The sequence below is a fragment of the Anopheles cruzii genome, chromosome 3 (genome assembly GCF_943734635.1).
Source record: "Anopheles cruzii chromosome 3, idAnoCruzAS_RS32_06, whole genome shotgun sequence".
Lineage (NCBI taxonomy): Eukaryota > Metazoa > Arthropoda > Insecta > Diptera > Culicidae > Anopheles > Anopheles cruzii.
The window spans coordinates 39,105,266-39,115,823 of record NC_069145.1 but is presented as its reverse complement, the minus strand read 5'-3'; the positions used below and the strand labels follow the sequence as shown (position 1 = coordinate 39,115,823).

At 46.8% G+C, this 10,558-nt stretch overlaps 2 protein-coding genes across 2 annotated transcripts; one reads left to right on the top strand and one right to left on the bottom strand.

Annotated features, from left to right (window-relative positions):
* Window positions 1-210: 210 nt before the first annotated feature.
* On the bottom strand, window positions 211-4,256 carry LOC128271458 (peroxidasin; the record flags this gene model as incomplete). The annotated part of the gene is made up of 3 exons (XM_053008995.1): window positions 211-347; window positions 2,638-3,011; window positions 3,080-4,256. Coding segments are annotated over 2 exons (1,548 nt in total), but the record flags the coding sequence as incomplete, so codon positions are not given.
* A 21-nt stretch (window positions 4,257-4,277) lies between these two features.
* LOC128271457 (nuclear pore complex protein Nup133) lies at window positions 4,278-8,157 on the top strand. Its single transcript, XM_053008994.1, has 5 exons — window positions 4,278-4,423; window positions 4,490-5,189; window positions 5,253-7,083; window positions 7,176-7,717; window positions 7,791-8,157. The coding sequence occupies exons 1-5, from the start codon at window positions 4,278-4,280 to the stop codon at window positions 8,148-8,150; spliced, it is 3,579 nt and encodes a 1,192-aa protein (XP_052864954.1). The 3' UTR covers window positions 8,151-8,157.
* Window positions 8,158-10,558: the final 2,401 nt, after the last annotated feature.

Sequence of the window (10,558 nt, the reverse complement as noted above, 5' to 3'; positions counted from 1 at the left end):
ATTTTATACATAAATTTTAAGAATCTACCTTTCAAATAAATGTTTAAGCATCGAAAAATAATCAGCCTTTTTTATATAGCCAATCGAAAAAGTGCAGCTTACGTGGCTCACCCTATATTATTGATTATTTCTAATGTGCCTTTTTATCAACTATTACTTCGCAGTGTTGGAATCAATTAGTAAAGTCAAACAAAAAGCCGACATTTTCGACAGGGAACCATTGGTTTATTTACGAGTCGCCCTTCAATTTCCCTCAAACAACACGCAACGAATACACGCGAGACGTGTTTCGCACCGTTTCCCTGGTCACCTCGATTATCGCACGGTTTCACTGTCAAACGGTGAGCCTGAAAATAAAAGAAGGACCCATTTGTGATTAGTAACATTTCTGATTTCGCAGAAACTCTTTCCCAACCCACTCTCAGGAAGTTGTCAGGTAAAAATCCGCCGATAAACCAGTTCTAATCTATCGGCGAAAATTGATAACCCCTGTGATCTGGTTGGTTTCGCGCCGTAAAAAGAAAATAATTAATACGCGCTTCCTTCGCTCTTTCTCACTACTGTCCGTTGGTTCTTCTGGTTATGTACTCCTCGAGCTGTTGTCTGTTTGGTCCGGAACATCACCTACCACAGAGCAGAGCATTAATTAATGCTCACAGTGCTCCTCGCTGGAGCGCCCCTCACTCTAGCAACCGACGTCAATGGGAACGGGGGAAAGTGCTACGCAGCCGTACACCGAATGTCCCCTCCTTACGCTTCCAGCGCATGAGAGCGCACCCCATCCGGCGGAGTAGGAGTGTTGCTTCGCGGCAACATCCCGCAACGGACAGAGTGCGCTCGCCCGGGCAACTCGCCGTAGTCTCACTCATTAAGCGGCCATTCGACCAGGCGCCCAGCACGGCCGAGTAGGTCGCCAGGAAAATTGCGACCGAACCACGACTAATTGTGCGGGGATCCGGGGCGGCGCCCGCGGGGATGCTTCGGTGCCGCTGCAGACCACTCTAACAGCTAATAGGCGCCCGACGCTATGTACCTCCCACGCGCGGGGGTGGTCTTCGGGAAAATGCTCTCTGCTCCGGCAGACGGTGACACACACAGACTGGTGTACGGCAGACGGTGTACGGGTTTGTTTAGATTTCTCGACCTGGGAAGCGGTGCTATGTAAGATAACGGCCGTTCATTAGAGTGAACGGGACAGGGCGAGCGGGACAGACTAAAGCGGAAACAACGAGACTTAAGGCGCGTGTGCGTCGGCAGTCCTTTTAATTAGTCGCCGCCCGTCTAGCTTCGATACCCTTCCAGTGTCCAGCTTCGAAGTAGCGAACCAAGCTACAAACACAGTCGCAAGCTTCACCACGTGCTCTCGCTTGCCTGTGTGTGCGAATCCGCTGACTGTAGCGGGAAAAACTCGACCCTCTGTGGAAAACGAACTAAGTCCAGAAGAAAATGGGAACAAGTGATACCATTTGTGGTCGTTTAGTAATCAATTAGATAGTGACTGGCACGAGTTCTCGCCATACTGCCACAAATTGGAGATATAAATTGGTTTATTATTATTTATTATTTTTAAACAATTGCTTAAGCTGTTGTCAATAATTGCACTTTAGCAACAACTGCTGGGTGGGCTCGGCGGGCAAAGGACACGCGGAAGGATAATCTAAACTGAAACAAAATAACAATCGGGTTTATCTATCTGCCGTTTGTCAACCAGCAGCATATTCGGTGATAAGGCCGCCCTGGCAGGAATTGATCTTTCTAATAAATCAACGTTTTTTGACTCAACCACTGTTTTGTGGAACCATAAGACTGTTAAGAGATGTCATGAAATTATTTCGTAGAAACTCATTTATACACCTAAAAAGTGCGCAAAACATGTGAATGACTTATCTATCTTCAGTTCATAAAAGCAGTTCCTCGGTTTTCCAATACCATTTTGTGCGATTCAGATTTAAAAGTACAATTTAAAATGTAGAATAACAAGAACTGTCCTAATGTATGCGTGATAAATTCTAGTGAAAAATTTAAATATAAACAATAAAACTATAAGACTGCAAAACGAAGGATCAAAATGTAGCATTTTTGACTCTATTCTGTTCAAAAATCGGTTGAAGAAGAACAAACCGAGTTTCCAAACAGTTGTTCTATCGATATGAACACATAGCGATACATCGGTTTGAACCATCTTTTGCAGTTCCGCTCTACGAGTTTAAAGTTTCGTAAATTGAGACACAAGAATGAAACTTTAAGCCAGGCTAAATTCAGTAACCAGTAGCTTCCGTTAATTTTCAGTCATTATCGAAGTTCCGCAAATATTTGCCTCTTGCACGTAATTAAATGCCTGCACTTAACTCATTGGTTGGACAAATCGGTGATACGTTTGCGATCATGATTTAGATTAAAGAATTTAAACTTTGTATGAGTATAGTTACTGAAAAAATAGCATTTTAATCATCACTATATGTGTTCATTGATTCTGTCTATTTGTCCATGTATTGTTAGACCAGTCTCCTGGACTATTATGGGAAATGATTGTAAAATGTATACTACACATAGCAACATATGTTTTTGCATACGTCAAATTTCCAACAATGGCCAATAGTTTAAAACAATAGCATAACATTAATTAACATTCCCTACCTTTTATGCCGCAGGAGTAGCGATAGGGACTGTCATTGTCGTTGGTTCCTCACTCACGGTTGTGGGTAGTTCACTGGTGGTGATCGTAACTGGTTCCGCCTGTGGCATATCGGTGGAAGGTTCTTCTGACGGGTGCTTCGGTTGTAGGACCAGCACCTTCATACGATCCGTGGCCAACTTACTCTTACTGTACTGATGTGCTCGGTTCTCGTGGAACGGAGCAAAGTCGAACGTATCCAATTGTTTGCAGTCGACGTCAGGATTTGCCTTTGCATCCGATTTTTTCATCAGATACACCGGCGAATGGGCTATTTGGTCCGAGTTGCGACAAATGATGCTGGACAGCTTTGTATCATAGATTTGCCGGAGTTGTTCTGGGAGAGAGAAGCAGATAAAGTTAGTCCCGTTGCTCGTCGTGTCTAAGTTTTCCCCAGGCTCGTACCTTCGGTAAATCGTTGCGGACCGTGCCGACGCTCGTACCAGAACGAGTCACCCTGCTTCAGGCGTAGAAACTGGTCACCCAGCAGACAGGCGAGCAGTGGACCCACGATGCCATCCTTTATCGGCGGTTCACTCAGCGCGCCGGAGTAAACGTCCACGTTTGCCGGTTCTCCGTAGATTGTTTGCATCTGCCGGAATGACGATGGGTCGGTGATGCGTTCCAGATCGTCCCAGGTATCGACCGGCGTTAGATGGCAATGTCGTCGCCAGTGCGGGTAGCCCGGCAGGCCATGGTCTCGGCCCCGCTGAATGTTGAGCGACACCAGGTCCAACCCGCACGGATGATTGTGTAGCAAACGCTCGTCGGCCTTCTCAAACAGCCGCTCGGTGAGCTCGGTTGAAAAAAGCGGATCGTACTTGGCCAGTGCGGTGCTAATGGCACCACCCAGGGCATCGTCCAGCCCCGTCGCTGCGTACAGCGAGTACGGATTGAACAACATTTTGTGCAGCTCGATGCCCGAACTGGAGCCCACCGGATTGCGCGTTCTCTTCATCAATCCTGGCAGCAGGGTGTGCGCAAAGCGGAAGGCTGCCCCGGCGAATACGTTCGCTATGGACGGATCAACCGACGCATTGTACGTGTCGTCGCCACCTTCCGAATCCGGAAGAATGCCCATTCTGCTGGCCGTTTCGTTGCCGAAAATCACCGGCAAGAACTCGCTGTACGTAATGTGCTGCATCTGGGCTGCCAAAATGCGTCTCGCTTCCTGGAACAACCGTTCATCGTCCCAGCCGGGGTTCTCCTTGGCCAACCCGGCGGCCAGGCTGTTGTGATGTCGAGCCCAGATCAGATGCATCGAGGTGAGGTGGAGGTTCTCGTTTGCACGAGTGTCACCCGACTCGAAGCAATACTTGCCAGCGGCATTCATCTTTTCCTCATTGCAACCATCCTCCGGATCGGTGGACACGGGCAACAAATCTCGCCCATCCGGTGTGCGCAGCATCCGGAGCCGGCCTCCGTCACCGGAGCGAAGCGACTTCATGCGCTCTACGTCCGACCCATACACGACAGATCCGTCTATGAAGGCGGTCGCCTGGTTGAGCTGTTCGCGCGGTCCAAAGCTGCCAGTCGGTGCCGGCACCGAACGCACAAAGTTCATGCACGTCACGTTGTACCATTTAAAGGGCCATACTGCACCATGGATCGGTCGTTTACTGTTCCCGTGGCGGCGGCGTCAATGAAAAACAGTTCCGTCTCCAGATCGCGCCAGTCGCTCGGTGGTTCGCTGTTCTCTGGTGGTGGCCGATCAAACAACACCAGCACCTTTGCCCGACAGGGCTCTGGGTAAGGCAAATTAATATAATTCCCAATCGTGTTGCACGCCTAAAATCCTCCCCTCGCTCTTTTCAGTCGCTACAGTATGTCATCCCGCTCCAATGTGTCCAGCCTGCGCGTCGTGGCAAAGTCCGAGTACAACTTGCTCGAATCGTATGGCTTGCCGTTGCCAGTGCAAGTGACGGAAGTGCTTACTTTCAACGAAAAAACGGTCCAGCTGTCGGTTAACTACAACGCGAACGGTTGGGCTTGGCTGGTGCAGGGTCGCCGGTTGTTTGTGTGGCAGTATCGGGACCAAAGTTCCGCCCAGAAACCGGTCGGAGGGGGTTTCGCTTGTAGCGACCATTTCCCGACACCGCGACGCCAGTACGCCAGTCAGTGCCGACAGTTGACGCTACCGCACTGCGACATCGGACATAAGGCGACACTGGTTACGGTGTTCGTGAATGACGGTCACCAAATGGCGTCTTGCTTGGCGGTTTCACCGGCCGGTGATGTGCGCTATTGGCAATCGATTGCCCACGATGGGTCATCGATCGACGAGTGCAACATTCTGGAAGGCCAAGAGTTCGAGCAACTGATCGGTCTCGGTGGGCAGGAGTTTGTGTTGGCCACGACCACCTGCAGCTTGGTGCGACTGAATGTGCACCTTCAGAACGGCCGGTACACGATCGTGCCACGCCTGGTGAAATCACCGTCCGGCTTTTTGGGTGGCATCGGAAAACGGTTTTCTTCGATTTTCATCGGAATGCACAGCACCCAGGATCGGGAAAACGTAAGTAGGCCATGGTAGGCGAAACACCCCATTCACCTAGTAACCGTTGCGGTTCCCTTGTAGAAATTGGTTAAAATCAGTTGCGAGAAAATTTCGAATAGCGAGTGGCACGTGACGGTGCTGGCAGATCGTTGGATACAACGGTGGGCTTTGCAGCCGCACAATGCGTTCGAGCGGTTTCTGGCCGAGGATGCCGATATAATGAAAAAGATGCGCGATTTCTACCACCAAAAGCTGTGGAATGGCCGGGATGTGTCGGAGATCGAGCTGTGGGCGCTCGACATGCAACCCACCGATCGGGGTGTTGTCATTCTGTCCGCCGCCGTCAACCAGCTACGGTCCCAGCACGTGCACTACGCGCTGATGACGATCATCTTCGAAGCGGACGCTACATTCACGCTCAAGGAGACGACCATCATGCGCTACCAGGGCTTCTACAGTGCCGAGCGCCTGGCGGAGCTGATCGATTTTAGGTTCATTGCCAACCGAAGTATTGCGTACGTGTACAATGAGCGATGCATTTTTCCGGTGGCACTGACCGGTTCCGGTGGCAGCGAGAGCCCGCCGTCGGAGGAGGTGGAAAAGATCGAGTTTCATGCACGCGAAGATACGATTTTGATTGGCAACTGTTTCCAAAACACGCCGCTCTTTTTCACACGGCTCAACGGTATGCTGGTAGTGACACCATCCGATTTTGACCCGAGCGACATGTTCAACACTTCCATCGCTTCGGACGTGTTCACTCCGAACGTTTCGCTGGCGGCCGATTCGACCGTTTTGTTGCAGCAATCGATGATGTTTGCACCGGCTACCACAAACGCGGGCAATCTGGTACTGTTTGAGCTGGATCCGGACGAGCTGGCGGCCTCGGCCGACGAACAGCAAGATCCGGTCCATCAGCTTAAGGCTGCTTTCATTTATCACATTAAGCGCAACACTGGGGCAGCGGATGAGCTAATCGGATCGCTGCTAGAATCGTTCGATCAGCAAGACTTGAGCGTCGATGGTATGCTCGATCGAGTCGTGCTGAAGATAGCGATCGATCTGGCTGACGATACACCTGCGGCCGATCCACGCTGGGAGGTTACCAATCGCTACGCGCTTGGATCATCTACCTCAATGCAGATCATACAGCAGCTGCGCGAGAAAAATGTTGCCTTCGTGCAGTTTATTGAGTTTTTGCACAACCGCGGTCTTTGGGAGCGCCTGAGTGCGGTCAGCCGTTCGGACTCCAGTTCGGGTGGCGTTCGTCCCACTGCCCTCTGCTTGGCGGACGTTGGCGAAAAGATTGTGGCCGCTATCGGCCTCAAGTGTCTGCACAACAGTCACACTCGGCTGATCGACGAAGCGATAGCACTCACACTGCGGCAAACCGCTCGCACCGTCCCATTTCCGAACCTGACGCCGCAGGATGTGTTCTACGCCCAAACGAGCCGCCTGGAAGAACTGTTCCAGGTGCTCAGCGAGCTGGTCGATGAATATGTTCGCCAGGAGCTAAGTTCCGTGCAAATTCAGACGGCTCTGGTCGAAGTGAACACGATCGTGCTATCCGTCCTGCAGGAGGTGATAAAGTACCGTGAAGGGAAAACGGAACAATTTGTTACCCGTGAAGAAGTTCGTGACCGTTATGAGTATGTACCATGGACGGCTGCCCCGGGAAAGATGGGTTTACGCGACGTTTTGCTACGCATGATCGCCACTACTATACGGCACGGCATCAAAGGGACGGCGGAACCGGAGTTTCGGGTCAAACACTTCAAACATCTGACGGATCTGGTTGACTACGTGCTGGATGGTCGCAAAAATTACCTGGAGAGTGTGCGAGACGAAGAGAAGTATGCCGTTCTGCGCCAGCAGTACGAATCGCAGCGAAGCGATCTCATCTATCCACTGGGTAAGGATGACACAAATTGAGGAAACGACTGAGTCGGAGCAAGAGTGTGTTTAATTGTATTATCTGTTTTCCTTTATATTCATCCCAAACAGTGGAGGAAGAACAGTACGAATTGGCCGCCAAGCTGGCGGAAAAGTACCTCGACTTTCAGACGTTGGTAGAAATTTGCGACAAAACCAACAACCAAGAGCGGCTGGAAGAGTACATCGAACGCTACAAGGAGCACGACTTTTCGCAGTTTGCCATCAGTTGGCACATGCGGGAGAACAAACAGGGGGACATACTGCACCGCTTCAAGAATAACCAAGCCGCCCTTGCCCGCTTCCTGGTCGACCACCCTTCGATGGCATGGATTCAGCTAGTGTTCAATGGCGAGCTCGCGCAAGCCGGGCAAGTGCTGTTCGATTTGGGGCAACGTGAACGCGAATTACTGACCCGAAAGCGCATCATGCTCTGCCTGGCCAAACTGTGTTTGCTGGCGGCCGAAGGTGAACGGTATCAGGTACAGCTCGATAATATCAACTCTGAGCTGGAGCTGATTGAGGTTCAGGAAAACATACCCTCCGAAGTGCTGGACATTTACGGTTATGACACCAAGCACGTGAAGGTTCTTACGCCAGAGGAAATGGTTGACGTAAGTGGATTGAAATGAATTTTGAATTAGTTCTAGGATGTTTCTAATTTGCCCTCTTCTCTTCCGCTAACAGCTCTTCATCGCCGACGAATACAGTAAAGCGAGTGAAAAGGAATTCCGGTACGCGCTTTCATTGCTCAACTTTGTCGAGGAGCCGATGGAGGTACGACAGAAAATCTGGTGCGCAGCCATTCAGCGTGACTCGTGGGAAGAATACAATCAAAGCGCACCCCTTGACACAATGCAGACGATGCTGTTTTTCAAACTGATTGATCTGTGCTACATCATGGACGGCGAGCTCGAAAACTTCCTTCCACCACTGGAAAGCTTCCTGAATGCCCCCGAGCTGGGCGCTTTGACAAAGAGCAAATCTTTCCAGTACCTCTTGAAACTCGGCTACGAGCATATCACCGAATCTTATCGGAAACAGTAGCGTTGGACGCCAGCAAAGAAGAATGGGGAAAACTGGTGTTCGGTCTAAGGTATATGTTAAATTTAAAGTCCTACTACAGGTTGGTGGAAAATAAATCATTCACGAACTATATTGTATACACACATGTTTGCGAAGCTTTTTTTAAACAACTCGAATTCTTGAAATAATCAGTTCAAATATCTTGTGTTTCCTAAATGTAGCAAAGGAAATTCCGTGTTTCCGTGTAGATGTAAGCATAGCAATATGCTAACAGTGCAACGGTCCATTTAAAAAAGGGAGAAAGCCCAAATTTTGCGTCAAAATTTCTTAAAAAAACCAGAAAGAAACTTAACTATGTAACTGTACTTAATTAAGAAAGTTTGTCAGGTTTTTATAAATAGCTTGATAGCTAAAAATCTGGGTTGAAGTCTGATTGATAACGACAGTACAGCGCATTGTATTTGTATGAAGTGAATTTATCCACGTTTCGGCATATGAGACAGTTCACATTTTATTCACTGTAAGGAAGAGTTGTAAATAAGGTGTTTCAAATTTTCACCTAAAGGTTGAGATACATTGCCAGTCTTTAAGAAACAAATGCCACAAAAATGGCATTGTGCCAAAACCTTCAACATCATTTTACTTGGTGCTAAAGTTATTGAATCCGACACTGCAACGACATTGTTTGCTAAATAAATTCTCCTACAAAAAATTGACTCGAAATCGGCGTACAACTCATGAAAAAGGACTATTTAGATTGATTTTCCTGTAGAATGCTTGTAATGTGAATTTACTATGTAAAATTCAAAAAAGGCGATTATTTCAACGATACTAAAAAGATAAAGTTCACCAAATGTAATAAGATAACCGAAGGAAAATATTTTGTCAAGTTCAGGTCCAAAACTTCGTATATACGAAGTGCACGTTGATGCGTTAGTGAATCGAGGTAAGCCCAGCAACATAACTAGTCGCTAGCAATTTCTAAAATACATTAAAGTAAGCATCTTTACGCTGTTTCTATCCCTCCATAACCAAAATTGAAAGAGGAATTCGAAATTTGTTACTCGTCAGCTACATTTTAATAACTCAGTGTATCGATTCGAATTCAGAAAAAGATGTAATAGAAAAAAAATCATCCACCGTATTAACAAATTCCATACAAACTGTCGAGTGTTACCTGTAAATTTCCCAGTCTGTAACCTCAAATTGTTCAGTGTTTAGAGTTAGTTATTTTCCAATGAGGTATTGTTTAACGAAAAAATAATTTCAAATTTATTTCTCACACTGATTTCTCTAAATACAGAACAAGTATGTAGCTTTGTTCTACTATTGACGTCCGTTAATGAGTTTTTTATATTGCTATTTTCTGCCACGACGATTGAATGTTTTGTGGTTTGGAATCACTGTCTGTGGTTCACTTCTCTCCTAAACCTTCCGATAAAAACGAATATTGAACATTCCTAGGAAGGGAACTTTCCGGAAGGTTCGTATGCGTTCGTTACCGAGTTGAATAAGCATTGCCTCGATGAGGCAAATGTGCTTTTTGGCTTATTCTTAAAATGTTATGAGCAATTAAGAGCTAAAATAAAATTTCAAGGCACATTTAAGCACGTTACGAAACAAAAATTTAACGATTTGATAACTTCAAATACGTTTTATTCTCAAAGAGGACCAGAGAGGAACACAAGAAAAATGTGTTTGCAGGAAAAACGAAGGAAGAGAACCGTTTTCACATTTTTTTCTACGGTTTTGCACTCAATGAGTGTAGGCATCATATCGAAAACACTCAGACAGAAAATAGATTATTACACAAAGTCGAGTACTTCGTAATCTAGGTAAAGAACACAAACAAATGGACACTAACTTCTATGTAAATATTAACCACCCAGCATTTTTTTATTTAATTGACGAAGGTATAATAAAAGTAACGAATTATCTTACGGCACATAAATCCATATCAATTTTTTGTTATACCAATGGACAAACACAAAAAAGTAATAGAATATTTCGCTCTTTTGAGTCGACATCTATACATTAAGATTTGGTCACACCTCGATTCTGCCATATGTTGAATAAAATGGTAGCAGAAAGTGTTCCGCAAGGTTGGAGAAAGTAGCACAACTAAATGGGTTAGAAATCATGGATAGAATGCAATGCATTACAAAAGGAAAAAAAAATGAAGCAAATCTGAGAAAGGAATCGATAATGGTGGGGAACAGAATAAATATTGTCCAAGAAGTGTAAAGTAGTAAATAGAAACGTACGTACGCTTAAATGAAGCAATGGTTGAAATAAGCAAACTTCGTACAACATAACCAAAGAATCATTTGAGAAAATGAATTAACAGAAAGAAAACATTGAAGACAACCACAGATTGCACGTTACTCCGGTCGGTCGTTCTTTCGTTGCCTTAAACATGTACGGCAACA